The 24,542-nt window shown below is 41.0% G+C and overlaps 1 protein-coding gene across 2 annotated transcripts; it reads right to left on the reverse strand.

Annotated features, from left to right (window-relative positions):
• Positions 1–14,566: 14,566 nt before the first annotated feature.
• On the reverse strand, positions 14,567–23,950 carry LOC124798533 (pro-resilin-like). Of its 2 annotated transcripts, XM_047261981.1 has the most exons (4): positions 23,918–23,950; positions 17,417–18,220; positions 14,870–15,173; positions 14,567–14,827 (listed from the first exon to the last, which is right to left on the reverse strand). In XM_047261981.1, exons 1-4 carry the CDS (start codon positions 23,924–23,926, stop codon positions 14,709–14,711), a joined length of 1,236 nt encoding a protein of 411 aa, XP_047117937.1. In that variant the 5' UTR covers positions 23,927–23,950; the 3' UTR covers positions 14,567–14,708. The 2 variants fall into 2 exon arrangements, with proteins under 2 accessions (XP_047117937.1, XP_047117936.1); XM_047261980.1 differs by having other exon boundaries at positions 14,567–15,173.
• Positions 23,951–24,542: the final 592 nt, after the last annotated feature.

Raw genomic sequence — 24,542 nt, forward strand, 5'->3', positions numbered from 1 at the left:
GTTGCTGTTGGCCGGTCAATACAAGGACTGTTTAGTGTGGCTGTGTATAACGCTGTAGGTGTCGCACGATGATGTCCCATTTGTGCTTGGTTAGAGACAGATTTGGTGGTCGAGCAAACCAAGGCAACATGTCGACTCTCAGCAGAATATGTTCGGTTGCAACAGCGGTACGTGAGCGAGCGTCATCCTTATGGAAAGCATCAACGCCTCAACTAGCCTCCTTCTAACCAACACACGGCCATCAATGGCACCCAGGAAGAACCGTGTTCATCATAAAACACAACAGACCAGTGAAGCCGCAAATGAATGTGCTTGGGTCAGTGGAATTCACGCTATATTGCTTCTTGCTGGGATATGTTCTTCAAGTTACCCATTTGTAACAGATCTTTATTTCACTGTCATTCTAATTGCTGCTCAAATTCCTGCCGCACATGCAGTACGCAGTACGACGCTCGAGAGCCATACACAGAACACAACGGTCTTTCCTCTCGGTAGCGCCACTTGGCTCTCCGGAATCCAATCTTCTTGTGGCCCAAAATTTTCGCAACCACCGCTGCCAGCAATCTGTACCATGGCTACATTCCTGCCAAGGCTTTCTGCAATATCGCAGAACGAACTTTCAGCCTCTTGTAGCTCTGTTACACGACTTCGTTCAAACTCGGTGAGGTGTTTTTAATGGCGTCTTTGTCCGCTGTAAGGTATTCTCGACTTACCACGTCCTGTCTCAAAGGTAACTTACGCTCACGTGTATTTAAAGAAAACCTAGATTTTCATTCTCAACGCGGCACCACTAGCTCCACACTATTTACGCGACTGGCGGGAAGGCTGAATAGACATCACCTTTCAGGTATAGCAACACGCCTATCAACTTCAGTTTATGTCTCACAAATGCTTCTTGGTATTTTCGATTCTTTTACGTCATTGTGTTTGTAGAATATATTAAGATTTTCAATTCAGTGATCAATCGTTTATTTTACTTACTTTTTTACTGTAGTCTGCGTTTCCACTTATGAACAGTTACCTGTTCTCACATTCCACGAACTTCTATCCTGCCAATCTTCTTCTGATAGACCTCATATTTCCAAGGCTTTCACTATAGTTCCCATCCACATTGCCCTCGGTCATATATGAAAGTACATTGTGTTTTGAGATTAGTTTTTCGGAACATAGTAAAATTATGTGCTGCATTCCGTATGGAAGCTTGCTGTGCTTGATACACTTACGGCGAGGTTATTACATGTATTTATCTCGCAGGAGTTTTCGCCATGACCATGATTAAATATACATATATACGTTTATAAATTTTGAAAAATTTACACCAGCCATTTGTTATGAAACAAATGAAACAATACAATTAAATGTTCCGAAACGCTGTTTCGAAACAGTGGAACGCTTTGTGTTTTGTAAACGTAAAGGCCTTCAAATTAATCAAGCTGATTGTAAAAAATATACATCGCAGAAAGTATGAAACTTTCTCTTAGTCGTCTTGGCAGTTTCGTATTTCCTGCAGGAATTGCGCGTACTTTCGTGTCATGTGACTTTCGTACTTTCCAATTGGCTAAGGACACAATTTGTATGTTTGACGTAACAGATTTTTCCAAACTCGTTTCCCTGTCTTCTAGTGCCTAATTTTGATAGGTTTTATGAGTGATAATCTATATGTGCTCTCTAAAAAGCATATCCTGAGATATAATTTATTGAAATAATATCGTGGGAAGCGAGACACTGAATTAACATTTATGAGTGTGCCACTCACACTTTTCATACTTACAGTTAAATTTTCCATTGTTTGTCACACAGAGCAGGATGTAAAGTGACTGACGCACACAAATCGAAGAATTACTGCAACAGACTGGAGGATATAGCACAAAGATCAAGTATGGCAGTTCTTCATCAAACATTCACAAGTACACTTAATAGAACTTGAAAACAAGTTAAAACATTTCAAGGTAACTGAAATGCAGAGATCGGTACGTTTCTTTGAAGTGTATAATCCAGACTAAAATTTAAAACAATTCATACAGTGTAATGCCTTTGCGATATCTATATCATGGCAGATCTGGCTCTACACTACTTACGGTAGAAGTCCGTTTGAGGTACAAGTATATGGAGTTCCCTTAACTACTCACAGCAAGCTGATATATTATCATTTTATTATAAACTTCCACAGGAAATCAGAGATGAAATTAAGTTGCTGTTGAAAAGCAATTTTTATCACAGTATCTGAACGCCAAAAAAAAAGAAAAAAAAATTGCCTGAGAGTTATTTTTGACACACAAGTATTAAAATGCCTATAGTGTAAAAACAAAACATATCACATTTACAAAAATAAACACCCAAACATATACATACATAAATCAGATAATTACTATCGAACACATGAATAAAAAACATACTCAAAAAAATTAAACTCACCGAATGCTGAGCAAAACCGTTAGTGTCTTCTGTGTGCAACAAATTTGATAAAAATGTTCTTGTAAAATTTATAGGACTAAACAAAATACAGTCAAATACTAATTCAGTGCACATTGTCCAGAGAAGAAGAAAATTAATTTAGATTTTACTGCTCATTTATGGGTAAATCTACTGTACCAATTCTAAGTCGTAGTTAGAAATATCATTTTTTATACTTTTTCGCTTGAAAGCCGGGATCGTCTGTCTGTTATTGTTTGCCCCTGCTTTGAAAATATGCGCTCTAACGGAACAGAGGTGGCCATAATACAAAGACGTCGTTTCATTATTTCAAACAGCGTAGGAAACAACAGATGATTTTCTTTCCACCACTTCAATAGATCTGGGTATCTGTGTATCAGTGGCATCTTGACATATTTATCAAGCTTGACTATACTTGCAGCACGTGGATTGTCTACACTTTGGGTCACGCCTCCTACAGCTTGGTCAAAATGTTGCCACTGCTAGAGTTGAATGTGCTCACCACGACTAGTTTGGCTGCTGGTGGATTGTCTGTAGACCATCGAGTGGGTTTCAGTAGTATTACACAGCAGTTGTTAATTATGGCTTCTTTTCATTTTTTAGTCGATGCCCAGGTTTTGGAAATCCATGCTCCCTGAAGAATGTTGCTTAGCAAGCAATTGCTTTATCTGCAAATTTTCGAACGAGGCGGGTACAGATTCCATCTTCAAGTTTAGCAGTTACTGTATTAATGGTTTCATTGCTGTAATCTGAGTTTTTCAGTCTCAGACAATGACTTTGTAAACCTTTGCTTAATAAGCCAACTTTTGACAAGGTTAAATTTCTTTCACTACTAATTTCTGTTGTGACTTGCTCAAAACGAGATAGTATTTCACAACGTTTTTCAATAACTGAGCAGTCTTCATTGGACATTTTTGTTTTGTGGATCCACGCTGAGGATGGGGAGGTTGCTTTGCAAAGGCTCTTTGATTTTCAAAAGCCTGTCAAACATTTTATACGTGGATTCCCATCTCGTAGAGCAATCTTGTTTCGGTGTTAAAATGGGGAAGCCCATTTGCTACTGAATATTGTCTAATTTCTCAAGCGCTTGAGGACTTCTTTTGAAAAATCCCGTTATTGGCGTCACTTTTGCAAAACAAGGTACATGCCACCATTTGTATATCATCACTGAATTCACCATATTAGGTGCATCTGTAGCTCAAGCTGAAATTTTATTGGTAATACTCCAAGTTGGAGTTACACATTGTAATTCACTGGAAATGTTTTCAGCTGTTTGCTTGTCATGGAAGTTAAAACTAGATAACAAATATGACTTCAGTATGCAATTTTCATCAACGAAGTGAGCAGTCACTGCAATATAATTCTCATTATTCACAGATTTCCGTCCATCAGTCGTAATGCACTTGTAGGATCCAGCTTGCACTGCAAATCTTACTCGCTCTAGAGTGTTATCGAACACTTGAGAGAGTAAACTGTTGGTGAGTGTTTTTTCACTGGGAAGTACATAGTTTTCATTCAATAAACAAGTCATTTTTCTAACCTTTACACCCTCAACTATATAAAATTGAATATATTTTTTAACAACAAGTCTCAAAATCTATTCGGCTATTTTGGCTCGTTTGGATGAAGGCACTGTTCTTGATGCAAATCCAGTAATCATTGTTTGTCTACCACACCTACCCAGAACTGAACAGGTGGAAGTGCTGAATGTATCTTGCACAGATTGTTCATCTTGACGCACAGGCATTGAAATGGCAGATTCTTGAACAGTTGCTGTGGAAACTGAACTGGCTTCGTCACTGTCCAGATTCGTAGAAACTGGTTTCGAAAGAGTTTCACTTAAATTAACTGTTGAATGCTTTTGTCGCAAATGTCAGTTTAACCAAGAAGTTGAACTACTTTTAAACGACAACACTGAAATAATCCCACACCGGGCTTCGTAACGCCATAGCTGAAGACAGAAGAACCAACAAAAACGGAACTGTAGGCGGGAGCATACTGCAGAAACAACGGATACACTACTGGGATTCCTACGTTCCTTTAGTATGGATAATATAACCATCCTGCTAATTTCCATGCACACAAAAGGAGTCATTGTGGAGAATAGGCGCATTGACTGTAGACCCACAAATAACGCCATGTAATTCGAATAAATAGCAAAATGTAAGAGAAAAAATCCACCATGTTATCCAGCCCTACCCGTTCACCACTACACCATCAATGATCCGTCAATCAGATTGTTTTCACGTATACGTACATCCAGTTTATCTATACGTCTAAAAACTATCACTCCACGCCTTTTTTATTCAAAATGTTGTAGATTTACTTGCGTTTTTTAATATGATTACTGTACATGAACAGAGAAACGTATGTTATAAGAGATGTGTAATGTAACTGAATGTTCTTCACACTTTTATTATTTTGAATGGGGATAGTGTGTGTCTTTTATTGTTTGTCAGTGTTTATAAAGCAGATATTAAGCCATTTCGGTAAAGGGCAGTCACTAACAACAAAGCTTTATTTTGGGAAATCTTAAGCTTCATGCTGTTGCCTGTCAAAAAGATTTCGACACTCTTGAAAGTGTTTTATGAAGTAGTATATTAAACGTGTTTCAGTATCTGTGCCGTGGCCGAATATCGTCCGAGACAGAGCGGAATTAACCATCACCGTTTCGATACAATTAGTCTAAGCACAAGTGGACTGAAACAGCGTTATTTTGAAACAACGATACAGTTTCTGTGTCTGGTTCGAGATCTAATCTGGTCCCGTTAGCCGAGACCGAGCGGAATGAAACACCACTGTTTTGATACAATGAAACACAGTCGGTTCTAAACACTGAAACAGTTCCATGTACCGATAAACTGTGTCGAAACATAGAAACAGTGGCCAAGTCTATTACTGAGTGGAATGTGCTAGCCGCGATTGACAAGTTTTGCCTCTTATGAAATCTGAGTAGATTTCATACTCACTCGCTACTGATCAAAAGATTTGATAATTTCACATTAACTGTAAACGGCTAATGTGACCATGGACTGCCGATCAGAATAGCCTTCCCATTCGGGCGAGGATTCCTAAGGGAAACCATGGGAAACCCGGAACAAAGCTAATTTAACCTTGTGTCTCACCCAGTAATTTACAAAAATTATTTAAGATTTTGACTGACAGATCTGAAGGTGTCTTTAGACAATGTGTTCTGTCATTGGTGGATTTAGGTATAAACAAATGTGAAGATATATCGGTAGCGACGTCAGCTCGACGTCGCGTGGAAGGTGCAGGGCAGGTGTGGGGAGAGACAGAGGATGACACTCTTGCTAGTGTGTGTGGGATGGTAGGGATGATCATGAAAAGGGTTGATCCTCAGGTAGAAGAAAGGCTGGATCTGACCAACATACGTACATTCACAGGGCGGTGATGTGTGAACATTAACATACCCTAGAGCACGTATCAATGCTAAACTTTACTGATGGTAAAGCGCTGTGAGAGAACGGGTTAGTACGTACACTTTTCGTTCTCACGCTACAGGTTTGAAATCAGAGATTCGGAAGAAGCAGAACCAAATTTTATTACTCAGAATTCGGGCAATCTTTCATCACATTTACAATTTTTGTCTTTATATAGTCACTTCTGAATATGAGAGTACAACATCGACACACTCACGTTGTCCGTGGTACACTCTGGTGATAATTCCCTTTAGTGTCTTTACATACTATTTCTATAAAGCACAATAATCGTTATCGTATATGCCGCATTTGAGTCTATATTTGCTCTTTAGCAAACAGATAATCCCTCTTGCCTCTCTTCGCTAGTTCCTTTTTATGACACTGCACCAGCACGTGTTCATAACTGATTTCGCACATGGTAACACACAACACTTCATTGGAACATCGTTATTGTTCACAGTGTACGTCATTAATCCGAACTTGTGTCAGTCTTCAGAACTGATCTTAACTTTTGCAAAATTTAATTACAAATTTGTTTAATTCCCACGAATCTACATAAATTCAGCCCAGTTGGTTCTCTTAATCTGTCCTCATAACTCTTACTTTAAATAATGAAAATTTAATTTCAAACAATCCACAACGATTACACATATCTCACTCAACAAGTTCCAGCATTGTCCTTCCTAATATACTCGTTTGAAATCTATCTCAACCAAATTTCGTAAAAACTCCACCAAATGAAGTGACTTTTCTCTTTAAAATATTTAATCATGTGTAGTCATATGCCGTTGCCTTGAATATATGTATTCATATGCTCTTGACGTGAATATTCTCATGTACCTAATACTATCATTTTCATAAAAAACTAAAACAAATATCCGCTAATAAATATAGTCTTAACTGAAATGAAGAAACATCATAATTAACTTTTCCTTAATGAAACTAAATATCATGTTGCTGAAACACAACATATATATTTATATAGCTCTTATGCATTTCAGTTGAATCGTCATACGCTTACCAGAAATTATAAAAAATTGCTTAAAATTATTCTTAGTTAAAATTATTTTCTTCCTCTGCCATTCCTTTGTTCTTTCAGGAATGAAACTTTTTAAAATCATGATGGGGATATAATTGTTTTATATTTCTTGTTTTAGTATGTCCTAATAGATATGCTCCTGGATTTGGTATCTTAACTACCTCAAATGGTTCTTCATACGTTAATAAACATTTCTTATTTCTTTTGTTTAGTAATGACTCTCGTGGATGTATACGTAATAATACTCTTTCCCCAACGGAAAAGGATTTTCTCTTTTCAGAATCTATCTTCCTTTTCCTTGTCTTTCCGGTGATATATATTAATGCTGTTCTAATCTTATCTCGCCAGTGGGTTTCTTCTTATGGTATTTTCGGAAACTTATCCGTCCATTCACTTCTTTCTATTCTTTCAAACACTAGTTCAGCTAGCTTAATGTTTGTGTCATACGAAGCAAATTGTTCATGATTTCTTCAAGGGTATCGAGATATTCCATCCATCTTGTTTATTTCGCATGGCAATAGGGTCGCACGAATCTGTTTAATTAACGAAAAACCCTCATAATCGGTTTCGTACCCGGATTATATTTGGAAGTCAAGATTTGCGATATATTTTCTCGGGCTAATGCATGCCTTCACCTACATCCGGTAAAATTTGTAGCATTGTCGGATAAAACCACGTACGGCTTTCATACGCGCGGAATGTAGTTATTGAATAGACGATTCAGAATTGCTGCTGCTGTAGCAGTTTTCATTGGATAGAATTTTACATATTTGGTAAATAAGTCCAAGAAAGCTACAATATGTTTACAGCCTCCTCTATCCCTCGGTAACGGTCCACAGATATCACCCAATAAAATAGCTAGATGTTTTTCAGGAATGATCGAATGTAAAAGCCCTTTACTGCTTCTGTCGTTCAGTTTCGTTTTCTGATATATTACACATTTTCTCGGTACCCTCCATACTTTGCAACGTATGTCTGAGAAGTAACAGTACATTCTCAGTTTGTTAGCACATTTCGCAACACCAAAATGTCCCCAAGTGCTGTGAGTATACATTATTAACTTCTCCTCTTGTTTTTCGGGTAGACACCCAAACCAATTCTGATTCATATTGCTCTGACGATGAAATAGTACTTCATTCACTATCTTATAGTACTGGCTTATTTTATCTTCTTGTGGATCTTCTAAATTCTGTCGAATGTTTAGCCACCTTGGATCACTTTCTCGGAGCCTCGTCGTATCTCCACATAATTCTAAACAGTATTTTCGGTTTACCTGATCTGTCATAAATAATACTGGAATCTCATCTGAATTTTCATCCTAGATGATGTATTCTTCTAATCCTTCTGGAAGACGGGATAACGCATCTGCTATGATATTCTCCTTACCTTGGATACATACAATACGATCTTGGTATTCCTGAAGAGCTACCGTTCAGCTTTCTACTCTCGCATGTAATGTTCTTGCTCCATATAAATAATAATGAAACTTTTTGAACGCCCACACTACGGCAAGCACCTCCTGTTCTGTTGTAGTATAAGATCTCTCGTAACGTGACAGTGTCCTACTAAAGAAAGCTATCAGGCAGAAGGTGGGCTTGCCATTTATTATTCGAATTTGGAGCAGACATACTCCAAAATCAACAGATGGAGCATCAGTCATCAATCTAAATTCAATTGACATATCAGGATGATATAGAATCTTCGCATTAGACAAAGCTTGCTTGGTTGCTTCTAATGCTCGTTGACACTCCTCAGTCCACTGCCAAGGAACATCATTCCTTAACAAAGTTAATAATGGCTCACAATTCATCGACTGATCATCAATGAATCGACGAGAAAACGAAGCAAGACGCAGAAATCCCAGGCTGGTCCAACACATAAATCGGCGACAGATTTGGCCTTTTTGATGGGAACCGGTGTACGTCAACAACATGCAGACATTTCATCAACACCGTTCCATGTGTGGACGGGCATTGTCCTATTGAATAATGATACCGTGACACTCACTAGAAATTGCATTTCATACCGTGACGTCAGTGTTTCCAAAACACTGAAAGAATGGGACCCCTTCCCAGGCCGCCACCATAGTCGTCGACGATGCTCTTCCAGTATAGTGTAGAACAGTGATTCGGCGCTGAACACAATGTGACACCATTCATGAACAGTGCTGGTCACGGTAGCATCTCAAAGGCAGCCGTCCATGTTGCGGTGTTAACGGCAGCATATGCATGAGACGGTAAATCCTGAGTCCTGCTCTCCAACGAATGGTTCTTGATGAGACAGCATTTTCAGAGAGTCCATTACATGTTCTCAGATGGTAGGTGCAGACGCGAAGGAGTTGCCTTGTGCTTGATGCACGATATGGTAATTCTTCTTTGTTGTTGTGCAAAGCTAGAGTTCCAGACATCGCCAAATGATACTCTAATATACCGTTAAAAGCATGTATGCTGACTGTAAAGGCCGGCCGTGGTGGGCGAGCGGTTATGGGCGATTCAGTCCGGAACCGCGAGACTGCTACGGTCGCAGGTTCGAATCCCGCCTCGGGCATTGATGTGTGTGATGTCCTTAGGTTAGTTACTTTTAAGTAGTTCCAAGTTCTAGGGGATTGATGACCTCAGATGTTAAGTCCCATAGTGCTCAGAGCCATTTGAACCATTTTGAGTGTAAAGCACAGTTTATTGTCACATAAGATTAGTACAGCTAAGTCACTGAGTTGGTAGAGCTACCAAAGGTACCACAAATGTCCTACTACTTACAATTTAATGGGAAGATATCAGAAAGATGGGCTCGTCATGGGCCACAATTTAACAGGTGCTTAGGCCTTACTTTTTAATAACCTAGAGAAAAGACATTACAATTACTCGCGTTAGCACCATCTACAACGTTATAAGAAAATACTTTTTAACTCTATGATGCATGATCTCTTGCGGTTTCACTTACAGCAACACGAAGTTTACAAAGAAACAGGAATTTTAAAACCGATGGCGGCCACAAATGCATACAAAACAACCGATATCACTGATGCTGAAAAATATATATATATGAACACAGAATCTCCCTCAAATACTAATAGCGTCTTGACTAAGAACAAGAGACGTCAGCTAAAAACAAAATATAGAGCCATGGCTCATAGTGGTCAAGTATCACAGATGACTAAATAGTGCCTGCGGAAAGTGAACGTAAAGTTGGACTTTCAAACAACTAGCACGTTAAACTCTCATACTCTGCATAGAACTGGGCATAAACTCGACGATTTTCTTAGTTTAATAGTATACGAAGTGAAATGCAATGACTGTGACCAATTTTATATCGGCCAGACAGGCCGTTCATTTGAAGTTCGTCTTAGGGAGAACACACATTCCAAAAATCAGGTTGTTTTCGGTACGCACATTGCTGCCAACGAACATGCGGCGCAGGATATTGAACATAGTATGAAAGTACTGCACACTGTGCGCAAGAGAAGAATGCTCGAGTTTTTGGAGGGAATATAAATTATAGTAAAAGGAAAAATCTCCTGAACTAATACTAAATAATCAGCTCTAATTTAATCTGAACTATTTTTTCGATATATTTAGATGAACTTGTTTGAAAAAATGTGTTTCTAAATTGAAGTAATGGAAGCGCTGGTACCGATGGACCGTTTTCGAATACGTTCCGCAAGCAATATTGCGACCTGCACTGCGGTGTTCCCCTTGCCGCACAGTGCACGCGCTATGAAATCGCCTCCGCTGCTCACAGCGGATTGCTGTTGGCGCCTCAATCACTACGGCAGACCATTGGCCTTCAATAACTATTTTAAATACTAATTTACAGCACTTCCTATCTGTGCTCATTTGAACTTAAAAATGCGTATTGCATTCCGTTACATTAATTATTGTTTAAATGGTTGCCTTCTGACAGTTAATACGTACATTTAATGTATTCTTGACACACTTATGGTGAATTTTACATTTATATTGCGAGTCGCTTTCTTCGTGTGCTTTCTCGTACTCAGTTCAATACTTATCTTTATTATCATGTTGTTAGTAATAATCGTATTTGTTTCTTGAAATCGTAAAGGTGCATACTTCCGTGCCACCTGTCAGTTAATCCTGGCCAATTTTGGTATCTGCCGATAAGCATACGCAGCTGATATAAACTCTTGGAAAAGCCGCCTTTACCAACATTTATCGTATGTTACACTTCGTAACGAGCATGTGTCAACACAGTACTCAGGTAAACTTTTTAGTGTGCATGGTACGTTTTAAGAATGAAAATATGCCAGGAAATTTAATGGTAAGTTATTCTATCATTTTTCGTTTTTCATGTTCTAATGCTTTTAAAAACAATTTAAATTTTAAGTTGGTTTAGTGTCTTACTTTTACTGAAAGGTAATTTTTCGTTTGTCTCTCTAGGTTCAGAAATTCCACTATGTAATCTCGCTAGTTTAACCAATATGATAGAGAAAGTTCGACTCATTAGTGAGCCGCTATGTTTTTGTAAATATTTTTTTTAATTTTTGCGTTCTAGTATCATTTGATGTAATGTTTGATTTAAAAATTGTTTTTATACAAATTACCTGTCAGCTATTTTACCCTTTATTTACCTAGTGCTGAGATATACGTTCAGACGTTGGTAGTGTAGCCTACAGTGTATCTAGTTACAAAACCTCTGACATAAATGGTACATTTTTTACTTCTTAAAGTTTAGTATTGCGAAGTTATATACTAATATTGTTTGTTTTTATGTTTTATTTTATTTTTAAAGTCATCAGTCTTCTGACTAGTTTCATGCGACCCGCCCCAAATTCGTCTCCTGTGCCAAGCTCTTCGTCTCGGAGAAACACTTGCAATCTACGTCCTCAATTATTTGCTGGATGTATTCCAGTCTCTGCCCTCCTTTACAGTTTTTACCCACTACAGTTCCCTCTAGTACCATGTAAGTTATTCCCTCATGTCTTAAGATATATTCTATCATCCTGTCCCTTTTTCTTGTTAGTATTTTCGACATATTCCTTTCCTCTCCGATTCTGTGCAGGACCTCCTCATTCCTAACCTTATCAGTCCACTTAATTTCCAACATTAGTTTGTAGCACCACATCTAAAATGCTTCGATTTTCTTCTGTTCCGGTTTTCCCACAGTCCATGTTTTACTATCATACAATGCTATGCTCCAAAATTAGATTATGAGAAATTTCTGATACTAGTAGACTTCTCTTGGCCAGGAATGCCCTTTTCCGCAATGCTAGCCTGATTTTGATGTCCTCATTCCTCCGTCTGTCCTGGGTTATTCTACTGCATTGGGAGCAGAATTCCTTAACTTCATCTACTTCGTTACCATCAATCCTAACGTTAAGATTCTTGCTGTTTTTGTTTCTGCTGCATCTCATTACTTTTGTCTTTCTTTGATTAACCTTTAATCCAGATTCTATACTCAGTAGACTGTTTATTGCATTCGAAGGGTCCTATAATTCTTCCACAATTTCATTGATAATAGCAATGTCATCATCGAATCCTATGATTCATATTCTTTCACCTGCAATTTTGATTCCGCTCTTGAATTTTTCTTCCGTCTTTGCTTCATAGATTCGTGGATTGAGCAGTAGTAGCGAAAGACTACATCCCTGTCTTACATCCTTTTTAATCCGGGCACATCGTCCTTGATCTTTCACTCTCATTATACCATCTTGGTTCTTGTTGTATATTACGAGTCTCTCTCTACCCTATTTTCCTCAGAATTTCGAACATCTTGATCCATCCGACATTGTCGAACGCTTTTTCCAGGTCGATAAATCCTACAAACCTGTCTTGACTTTTCTTTAGTCTTGCTTGCGTTACCAGCCGTAACGTCAGAGCTATATCTATGGCGCTGACTGTCATCTAATATGTCCCTTAATTTTCTTTTGCAATCTTCGTTCTATTATTACTGTCTGCAACTTGGACTCATAAGATTTTAAGCTGATTGTGAGATAATTCCCACATTTGTCAGCACTTGCAGTCTTCGGCCTTCTTTGGATGATATTTTTCCCAAAAATCAGATGACATGTCACCAAACTCAAACATTCTACAGTCGTTTTGTTGTCACTCCCCTCAATGATTTTAGAAATTCTGATGAAATGCTAGCCATCCCTTCTGTCTTATTTGGTCTTCAGACTTCCAACCCTCTTTTAAATTATGATTCTAATACTAGATCCCCTATGTGTTCCCTATCGACGACCATTTCTTCTTCAATCACTTCAGACAAATCTTCCCCCGCAAAGAGGCTTTCAGTGTACTCTTTCCTCCTTTCCACTCTGTCCTCTGCATTAACAGTGGAATTCCCATTGCACTCTTAATGTTACCACCCTTGCTTTTAATGTCACCGACGGTTGTTTTGACTTTTCTATATGGTGTGTGAGTCCTTCCGAAAATCATTTCCTTTTTGATTTCTTTACATTTTCATGCAGCCATTTTGCCTTGGTTTCCCTAGATTTCCTGTTTATTTCGTTCCTCAGTGACATGTACTTCTGTATTCCTGAATTGTCCTAAACAGTTTTGAATGTTCTTCTTTCGTTAATGAATTGAAGTATTTCTTGTGTTACTCATGGTTTCTTCGTAATTACCTTCTTTGTACCAATGTTTTTGTCTCCAACTTCTGTGATTGCCCTTTTTAAATGTAACAATATCTCTTCAACTGAATTGCCTCCTGAGATATTCCCTAATGCAATATCTTTAGCGTTACAGAACTTCAAACTAATTCTTCATTCCTTAATATTCCTCTATCCCACTCCTTTGCGTATTGATTCTTCTGACTAGTCTCTTAAACTTCAGTTTACTCTTCATCACTACTAAATTTTGATCTAGGCATATATCTGAGTAACGCCTTACAATTCAGTATCTGATTTCGGAATCTCTGCCTGACCATGGTGGAATAAAACTGAACTTTTCCCATGGGTCCCTGCCTTTTCCAAGTATTGTCATTCTTGAACAGAGTGTTCGCTATTACTAGCTGATATTTATTGCAAACTCAATCAGTCTTTCTCCTCTCTCATTCCTAACACAAACCCGATATTCGCTGTAGCCCTTCCTTCTACTCCTTTCCCTAAATTCCAGTCCCCTGTGACTATTAGATAATGGGAGTCAGTTACGACTGGGAATCTAGGACAGAGGGTGTGTTACTGTGAACAGTTCAGTGATGGGGTTGCTCTCGGCAGAGTTAACACCAAATTAACGCCGAAAACAACAGTAATATGCCCGTATTATTGCGACCAAGATACTCAAAGCAATTCTACAAAAGAATTTTCTATAAGGTTGGGAATGATATCATCGACAAACCACTTCGAAGACCTTAAAGCAGTCCAACGTATCCCCACTAGCATTTCCACTAAAGTGGAATTTTCAGCAGTTCAAACTGAGGAACTTATGAGATTTTCGCTAAAAATAATTGTTCTCAAAGTACGAACTACATTATGAGTAATGTTTCCTGTAAAATATTTCGTTTAAGGATTAAGTGTTAGTATTGCCTTGTGTAATTGTAGCAACCGCTAGTATAACCGATGGAAAGTTGTGTTAAGGTGGGAACTGAAGTAATTATTTTAGTAACTGAGTAACATCTGAGCCACAAAACAAGATTTAGAGTGCATCTCTTCGCAGTTCTTCAAACTGAAAGTTCACTGTGTACTCAGAAAGAAACATTGTTTAAACTTACTATATTTCCATTTATTTGGAATAAGCGTATTTACACAATTGTTGTACATTCACACGGCTCTACATTAGATATTTACAGAAAAAAGAACATTGAACATGCAATGCCATAATCGATTCCTGTTTCATCGGAACTTAATAAGGCCCATTTCCATTGGAGTAGCCACCATTGCCCCTCGGATATCCACCATTCCCATTTCCGTTGCGACTGCCATTGGCATAGCCACCATTAGCTCCAGAGTAGCCACCGTTGCCTTTCGCGTAGCCACCGTTGCCGTTGGAGTAGCCACCGTTGCCGTTCGCGTAGCCACCGTTGCCGTTGGAGTAGCCACCGTTGCTGCTGGGATAGCCACCGTTTCCACCGTTAGCGTAACCCCCGTTGGCGTAGCCTCCGTTACCACGACCCGTCTCTTCGTAGTTGATGGTCGGCCTGTAGCCGCCTTCGTCAGCCTCGTAGTCGACCACCTGCCTGCGGCCATCTGGCAGCAGCACGTGGTACTGTCCCTGGGCACTCTCGTCCTGTCGCGACTCCTCGTGGCCGAACTCAGCACCTGTTTGCGCATCCTCCACGGAGTAGTTGAAATCATAGTTAGCTGGCTCCTGCAACAGAGATAAGCGTACTCTGTCTTAGATAAATGAGCATATTATCTCAAAGAGAAGCGCGCACAAACTTTGTCGTGCGGGAGAGCTCCACCAGTTAAGTGTACACAAGAATAATGCAGAAGCGAAGTTATCAGAAGGGGTCATGAGTCATGGCTGGATAGCTTCGTGGATACAGTCATTATCCACGCAAGGTACGTTCCCCAGTTCGAGTCTGTCAGACAGACAGCTGTAAAGTGCCAGGAAGTTTAAAACACACACTCCTCACAGCAGAGCGAAGGACTCATTGTAGAAACAGTCCAAGAAATTCTTCGAAAATAATTACACTCTGAATGCCTTAATACGCTTAAATTTGGGTCATATGGCAGCGAAAAGTATTTCCAGACATCCTTGCAGTTCTCTGAATGTGCTTTACAAGTGCTGAACACCTGTTCAAATTGATGATGATGAATTAAAGTAACAGTTTTGGGACCCAAGGAATTGTCGTCTCTATGAAGACTTTGATAGAGAATGATCTAGCTGCATTAAGTCTAGTAAGATTTTTCTGCAATTACATTTGACCAAAGAATAAAAGTCCATAAAATGTTATGCTTCATGTCACGTTTTAATAGATCTTCTTCATAATACTTTATTAGCTTGTTTTCAATTTTCAAATGTGGATTTACTCTTGAATTTTCCAAAACAGAAAAAAGAAGCACATGTAATGTATTCTAGTGCCTTAATTATATGAAACAGTTTTCTATTCTTACCCCCCCCCCCAGTGTTTATAATTAAATTCTTTTAAAATACTTTTCTATAATATTAATGAAGTAGCCGTTCTACCAACTTTTACCCTTGAAGCTTTAAATACAACAATTTCTGGGGGTAAAAGGCAGCTTCTGAATTTAGTACACAGTAAGCAATAATAAACTTGGCAATATCTTTCGGGAAAACTATGGTACACTAGCAAAAGTATTGGAAGTCTACGCTTACAGTGTGTGTCCAAGAATGCTAGCCGCACAGTCTCAGGCGTCTTGCACGGTTCGCGTGGCTCCCCCCGTCGGAGGTTCGAGTCCTACCTCGGGCGTGTGTATGTGTGTTGTCCGTAGTGTAAGTTGGTTTCAGTTAGATTAAGTAGTACGTAAGCTTAGGAACCGATGACCTCAGCAGTTTGGTCCCATATGATCTTACCACAAATTTCCAAATTTTCCAAGAATGCTAAATAGAATTATTAATTGTTTTTGTGAACGGAGTTTAGTCAATATAATATTTTATATATCCCATTAGCCTCATCTACAGCAAAATACAAAGCACTCTAAACTGGTTGCTGACAATATTTCCTGAAATGCGTGTATTCGGTATCAGCGGAACTGAAACAGTTTACTCACAAGGGTAATATTTAATTTAAAATAACTATTATTTATTTAACTAGCCCTAAGAATGTTGTAACGTAGAATGGAACTTATTAAAATGCTCTAGGAGCTATACGGTGAAGCAGGTATTCCGTCTTTGTGGTTTTAAACAGACGGTCTATCTTCGGGAATGCAGACATTCTAAACATTGCGCTACGAAGCTCTGGCAATGAAGCTGGTGCTACGTTACTGGTTTCTCTACTTTCTATATTATCCTGCACAAGAACGAGATGGTCACGTTCTTCGACGATTGGATGGCAGACATGCTTACTAGCATTGGCTTCATCTCGAAATAACACTTATTTTTACAGAACCCCAGAACGAAATATGTACAAAATGTTCGCTAGTCGAAATTTCAAGCTACTCTGTTTGGCCAAGAAAACTTTTGCACCGTGCACGTACTATATGAGGATATTTACGCTTCGGTATCGGTATTGACTTTTTAATGCATCAGACACAGAAGAGCCAGTTGTAAGACGAGTATAGTGTTTGAATCACGGGAAAAAGATATTCAGAAAAATTAGTTGTGACATACACTGTCAAAAATCGCAGTAAATGAGACAAAAGCAGATCGAGGGGCGGCGGACTGAAAAGCAGTTTGTGGGTAAATCTATGTGGCTTCTTAGCGTGTGGTGATCTAAGGATACATTTACTTCGGGACATTTGTCTACAAGACTTTTTTGCTGGTTTCGGGTAATACTGTCCCCTCTAAGAATATGCGAAAATCGTTTCAATGTAGAACTGGGCAAAAAATGATATACCTGTTGAAAGAACTGTTGGAGGTAGAATACATTTACTTTGGTATAATTAATGACAGTTATTGGCAGCGCTTTTTCGGGATGCTGTACTCACAGAGAGATCGTCCTGGGAGGCACCTCCTTGGCCATAACCAGCTGCACCAGGGACTCCGTACACTGGAGAAGGAGCGCCGAAGCCATTGGCCCCTGCGCCTCCATTGGGGGCCCCGTACTGGGTAGACAGGCCGCCGTTTCCTCCACCGAAGCCGTTCGCTGCTCCACCGTTCGGGGCGCCATACCGTGTTGATAGGCCGTTCATCCTTCCGAAACCGTTACCGTTGGGAGCGCCGTACACAGAAGAAGGGGTCCTAGCCCCGTTGAAGCCGTTTGCTCCTCCATTGGGTGCGCCATACTGTCTCGAAAGACCGTTTCTGCCTCCGAGTCCGTTTGACGCTCCATTAACCCTTCCAAATCCATTTCCATTGGGAGCTCCATACCGAGTGGAAATGCCATTGGATCTCCCAAAACCTCCGTTCAGGGCACCACCATTAGGGACTCCATACTGGGTGGACAGAGCACCATTTGTTCTACCAAAGCCGTTAGACAGGCCATTGCCTCCACCAAAGACTCCATTAGGTGCCCCATACAAGGAGGAGACTCCTCCGCTAGTTCTTCCAAATCCATTGGCACCAGGAGCTCCATACTGAGTAGAAATTCCGTTGCGTCCACCGAATCCGTTCCCATTGGGAGCACCATATCTGGTCGACAGGCCATTCGTTCGGCCAAACCCGTTGGCACCGCCGTTTGGAGCACCGTACTGGGTAGAGATGCCGCCGTTTCCTCCAGGAGGCAGGTACTGGCGGCTGACTGGCGGTTCTGCCAGCACGCTGGCTACAGCCAGTGTGAGAATCAGGAAATTCTGTGGAGGAGAGATACATACAGACTCAGTCATTGGCTTTAACATAGTGGAAGAAAATTTTGTGTTATTGAATATCCTACAGTTTTCTTCGAAAGGAGCAGTGAAGGGAACAACCATGTGAGAATCACCCACATGTGATGTTGGCAGTACAGGGAAGTGGGATGGGGTTGGGTTGAGATCGTCTTTCAGATTACCCATTCACTCTTTAATTCCTGGATAACCAAAAGGTATCAAATACTGTAGCATTAGAAGGAAGGCTAAGTGCGTTCGCTATGAAAGGGGGCTATTATTTTCATTTCCTAACGTTAGCAGAAGCCAACCAACTATTCTTGACGTAAATTGTGAGGGAAGAATAAGGAGTTCATGTTAATGCTTTAGGCCTCCCGAGAACAAAAGATGAATCGCTGCGTCGAAAAACATCATACTAGTTAAACGTCGTACTCGTTCAAGCTTTTGCTTTTTCTACATTAGTTATGACGTGAAATGGACAGAATTTTCAACGAGAATTGGACACAACTAAGTGTACGAAAAATGTTCCTAAAAAACCGTATAGGCACTCGTCGCCTTATGGAATACATCAGGCAAGAGAGAACGTAGGCCAGTAACATATCCCTAAAATGCTTGGGACACCTTCTCTGCATTGTAAGCTCCGGTCACAGTGGTCTACACAAGGGGGAAAGAAAAGAAATAAGCAACGAATCGTAATGTAAGAACGAAATAACTTTAATGAAAAAATTACCTTTCTTAGATAGCTGACTAACGTATTGGACCCAAATCCACCTACAGCAGAAAGCATATACATATTAAACTTTGTGCTACGTAGGGAACGCTAAGGGGTAGTCGGGAAGGTGGAAGATTGGCACTGGGTTACGTCTTTATGCCTTTTTATTGGATTATCAGGAAGTATCAAAAAAGGTGAAAAATCAATATCTAGAAAGCTATTCCTAGACGTGCAATTTTTTAGTACAAAAGCGTGGATTAAGGGTCAATCTTAATTAGATTATTAGAACACTCAAGTCTCTACACGAAAAGGATGCCCAGGTGAGATAGTTTCATATTTTGTTGTGATCTTGATGCCTACCAAATCGTCTTACTTTGGTTGTCACTAAATCAGTTCTTTTCAGTAAAGAGCGTAAAACACTCTTTTTTTCCACGAAATCATAAAGGACAAATCTCTAAGCTAACGAATCCGCAGTACCTATTTCTATTTGATGAAAGTTCTGGAAACGATTTCTTGCTCAAATCAATTACATTACTGATATTTTCCTATTCGTCAGTGTTCGAAATTTTTTATTTCGACTGCAGATAATGAAACAACGTAAAAATGATCAAGGAACGATGTTAGGGATTCGAGTTGAACTTCACCAGCAACAAATTATGTACAAAAGTCGGGATATTTCGAAAAAAATACCAAGCCAAGGAGCGTTGGTGTTATACACTTAGCAGGCACACTGGCTGAAGTCCCCATGTGGTTACTGTGGTCGTACTGCCATCATTCCCAAGATAGGTCAGGCGAATGTTGGAATGATTCCTTTCAAAACAACGGGCGGGTCTTACCCGTATCGTAGCCCGGTCGACACTGTGCTCTGTCATTAATCATCTCACCACCGACAGATTTTAAACTGGAACTTTCCTTCGTTGATACATTTCTTTGCAATGCCACTACTATAACAATGGCGAAAGAGGTACGAGAAATATGTTATCAGAAAGGTATCTTGCGCTGAGCAACTGCCAACTAGAACTGTATACAGAAAAACGGATAGACAGATTACCGCTGTACTGGTAAAGACAGTTTCACCGTAACTGAACGGCCTGAAGGATCTAAGTTCGCTTCGTAGTACTTGAGTACTATTAAAGGCTTTTGTTCTTGCACGAGAAACGCGGCAGGCCGTACTGTGCCGTATCAGTCCAAGTGATGAACTACTTCAAGAAGATGTATCGGTTCTAGCCCGAAATCTGTATATGACAGAGATAGAGTTGTAGCACAAACATACGCCTCCATGCAATCGTCCATTGACGTCGCAGGTAGAAGATTACCCAGCTATCGGTAGGTAGAGCGTAAGGCTTGGGCCTGATTGTGAAGTTATACGGACGATCAAGATAGGTGAGAAATATCCCATTGAGAAAAGTGAAAGACGCTGTCTTGTCATGTTCACTCTTAAAAACCGCTGTAAGGAAGAAATGAAGGTAGTTTTTCAAGTCCAGATATCTATATATGAGCTCACCGACCATCAATTGCTACGAGCGAGGGCGGTTGCCCCAAAAAACCATTTTATTCCGAATTTTAAACATTTATAAATACATGGTCCAGATACATTAATACGACCAAATGTCAGGAGCCTGAATAACCACCTTTTGCTGCGCATAGGTGCAGGAAGAGAATCAGTGAGGTTCTGGAACGTACCAGCATGAATGTGGAGGCATGCCATCTCCATTGCCATGCCCAGCTGCACTATCTTTCTCGGTTGAGGATCCATGGCGCCAACAGCCCCATCAAGTGGTCCCACAAATTCACGATCGGGTATCTACCTGGGAAGTTTGGTGGCCAGGGGACTACAGCACACTCATGTTGGTGGTCTTCAAACCACATACGTACACTGAGAGTTGTGTGACATGTTGCATTGTCCAGCTGGTAGACGCCATCATATCGAGGGAAAAACAAAGTGCATGTAGTGGCGGACATGGCCCCAAGGACAGATTCACACATTTCTTGATCCGCTGTGCCTTCCAGAATGACGAGTTCACCCAGGAAATGTCACGAAAATGTTCCCCTGACCATTACCCTCCCTTCTTCGGCCTGATTGTAGCAAAGCCGTACACGCCAACAGCGTAAAACGCAGTACATAGGAAAGGACAACCTGTCGCCAGTCATTGGGCGTCCTGTCGCGGTCCTGGCGTGCGAAGTCCAGCCTTTCTGTCGTCAATGAAGAGCAGTCAGCACGGGTGCATGAAGCAGGCGGCTACGGCGGAGGCGCATACACAGCAGTGTTCGCTGAATGTTGGTTGAGGAGACATTGTCAGAAGCCCCTTGGTTCGTCTGGGCAATCAGTTAGTCAATAGTTGCACGTTTGTTGGTACGTACAACCACCTCTGCAGCCGTCGTTCACACCGGTCACCTAGGGCCCATGGTGCACCACAGTTCCCTCGGCGCCGGTTTTGGATAGCGCCATTTTGACGTGAACGTTATAGATTAACCACTGCGGAAAGCAAATAGTTTACAAATTTTGCCGTTTCGGAAATGCTTCCATCTGAAAGCCAATGAGCATACCCCTTTGGACGTACGATAAATCGTTCAGTTTCCGCCTTGCGACAAATACTTCTCTTTTCCGCATCGCCCCGACACGCATTATACCTCTACCCTCCACTTGCCGTTGCCGTCTGTAAGTGGCAACTGCACGTTGACATCTAACATAGGCTGTGGTCACATTAGTGTGACTAGATTGTGTATATGTTTATTGTTAAATTCCTCCGGCTCTGGATAAACTGTAGGTTGCGAGTGGGATGAGAATTTGATTACATGCACAGTCACCTGGGAATAAGGTGAGTTGTGCCCGATTTGATATTTTAGACGAGTAAACAAAAAGATAACATGCTCTGCCCATGGTATGAATGGTCTGGGAAAGAAAGAAATATTGATTAACAATATTCGGTCGCAGAGGAAGATGCATTGGAATCTCAGGATGACCCAGCGAGAAATTGAATCATTTTCGTTTTGTGATAAAATATTGAGTGCATTTTGGGCGGTAAGCACTGAAGTAAGATTCTAAATAAGTCTGGTTACTCTCAGCCCCCCCTTCCGCTGTGGTCGAGCGTGTGTACACGCTTCAGTGCGGAACCACACGGCTGCTACGGTCGCAGGTTCGAATCCTGCCTCAGGCGTGAATGTGTGATGTCCTTAGGTTTAAGTAGTTCTAAGTCTAGGGGACTGACGACCTGAGATGTTAAGTCTCATAGTGCTTAGAGCCATTTGAACGATTTTGTCTGAGTCCACTTTTTGGGAGCTCTTGTGGAATGAACGAAACAAACCCTCGACAGCAATATTTCCATAGGAAGATCATTGCTCAAAAGAATTGTTCCCGAACTAGCCATTAAAGAGAAAATTTCAGATAACATTCGTTGGCTAGACGGTTCTCAAAGACGTGATCCCAGTTCTGCACAGATTCTCTGTCATGTTTCTTCACATTTCTTAAACCTCCCTATGTAAGAAACATAGCTGTCAGTCTTGCAATAAGTAAAAGTTGCAGTGAGATGCTAGAAAGCGATTTACTGAGAAACCTGTATAAGCGAAAAAGATCATGGCGCTTGGAAATACCAATTACGCAATGCAAATTTATAGTACTATCTTTAAGAAAGAGGAATTCTGCTTGAAAGCTAAAAAGCTACCTGGGAATCAGTTTTACGATTCAACGGAAGAAAGGAGGAAAAGGAAAAGAATGATACTTCCTAGGCATTTACCTTCCTAGAGGAAGCCTTCGGCAAGGCAATGTGAGGTAAAATGTTTGGCCGGCCGAAGTGGCCGCGCGCTTCTAGGCGCTGCAGTCTGGAACCGCGAGACCGCTACGGTCGCAGGTTCGAATCCTGCCTCTGGCATGGATGTGTGTGATGTTCTTAGGTTAGTTAGGTTTAACTAGCTCTAAGTTCTAGGGGACTAATGACCTCAGATGTTGAGTCCCATAGTGCTCAGAGCCATATGAACCATTTTTAAAGTGTTTGGAGTAACAGGATGGGGACTACTGAAGAAAGATGAAGGAGAAGCCTTGCATGAGAAATCTAGAAAGACAAACTAATTTCCGTAAGAGTTTGAGACATAGTTTCGGCCTAAATCCACATTTATTCAGTGTGAATGTCGATGAGTCAATGGAGGAAGGGACGACGAGGCAATGGAGGAAGGGAAAGAAAATTCGAGAATAGGGGAAAGAATGTAAGGAATACAGACAGCAGTGACTGATGGGCAGAGTGGATGAATAAATAAACAATAACTTCAATATCTCAACGAAGAGTGTGTCCTTCTCCTCAGGTTTATGTCACATAGCCCGTTTACAAAAACTGTTTACAATAAGGTCACTCTCACTCACATTTTTTATGTCGTAATGCCGATAAATTACACAGAAATCACAGTCTCCACTGATATCGCTGTTAATTTCACTGCCGGTATTTGGTTCCTCAGTGAGAGTATTGTCGCTACTCTCCTCCCACGGAACATTTTTCTCGCTACAATCCAGACCTTCTTGAACCACACTTTTCCATAAACTGTGTGTTAGATTTAGTCTTCACGTAAGGAACAAGTGGTAGTTTGAAGGATGTACAATAATTACACCGAATCCAAGCACTGTTGATTTCCTTTCGATGTTACCAGCCACTGGCGAAGACTAAATATTTCTTTTTAGTTGAGCAGAAACTGTGTCTGTCTGCCTGAATCAAATGGGTCTAAAAACCGGTTAAGGGTGTTCATAATGAAAACGATGAGCAGCAGTGGGAAGGATGAAAGTGACAAAAACCTACGTTACCCCCTCCCCCGCACAAATGACTGACATTTTCCCGGGATGGCCACGATGAGAAATGAGAGGAGCTTTACAAAAAGAAAACCGCTAAGAGAACTCAGCAGGTGTGAGCTGCAGCTACCGGGTAACTGAGTCTGCTGTGAAGAGGACCTGCCGTTGAGAGCTAACGAGGAGCAGCTCGGTGGTGAGGACTTACCTTGGCCATGATGATGCCTGCTCGATGGGCGTGGGAAGAGTGGTGCTCGCAGGTAGGCCGGCCGCAGTTTATATAGTGCGCCACGCGGATGGGGGAGGCGCCCCTCGTGTCTCCCAACTGGATTGTGGGCCTGTTGCGTCACGGAGCGGCGTGGCGATCGGGCGCCCCGCTCTCCCACACGCTGGCCATTCCCTAGCCGAGCTTCGCCCGCCGTTGCGACAACGCCCCCTGTCAAGGCGGTCCGTGCGTGCGCGCTGCCCATCTCTCCTCAGAACGACCGCGGCCCGTCGCCACTGCACTACGTCCTCTCGTCGGAGCAAACCGCTGCCTGCCTCTCAGTTCTCGCTCTGTCTCATCTACAATCTGATTTGTTGCTACGTCATCACCAAAACGACTGAGTGCTTGCAATATTATTTGCTCTTATGCCTTGTACCGATAACAGTACGAGATAGTAAGGTAAGGGGCCCCAATATTGTCGTCGCACCTAATTTCATCCCCCTCCCTCAGAATTTTCGGTTTCCACAGTTGGCAACAAATGTTTAGCAGTGCACAGTGACCTCTGTGCACTGTATTGTCGAGAGAGTTTGTTACGTGGAGCTCGTGTATCATGCGACTACGAAATATT

Source organism: Schistocerca piceifrons, chromosome 5 (assembly GCF_021461385.2).
Source record: "Schistocerca piceifrons isolate TAMUIC-IGC-003096 chromosome 5, iqSchPice1.1, whole genome shotgun sequence".
NCBI classification, from domain to species: domain Eukaryota; kingdom Metazoa; phylum Arthropoda; class Insecta; order Orthoptera; family Acrididae; genus Schistocerca; species Schistocerca piceifrons.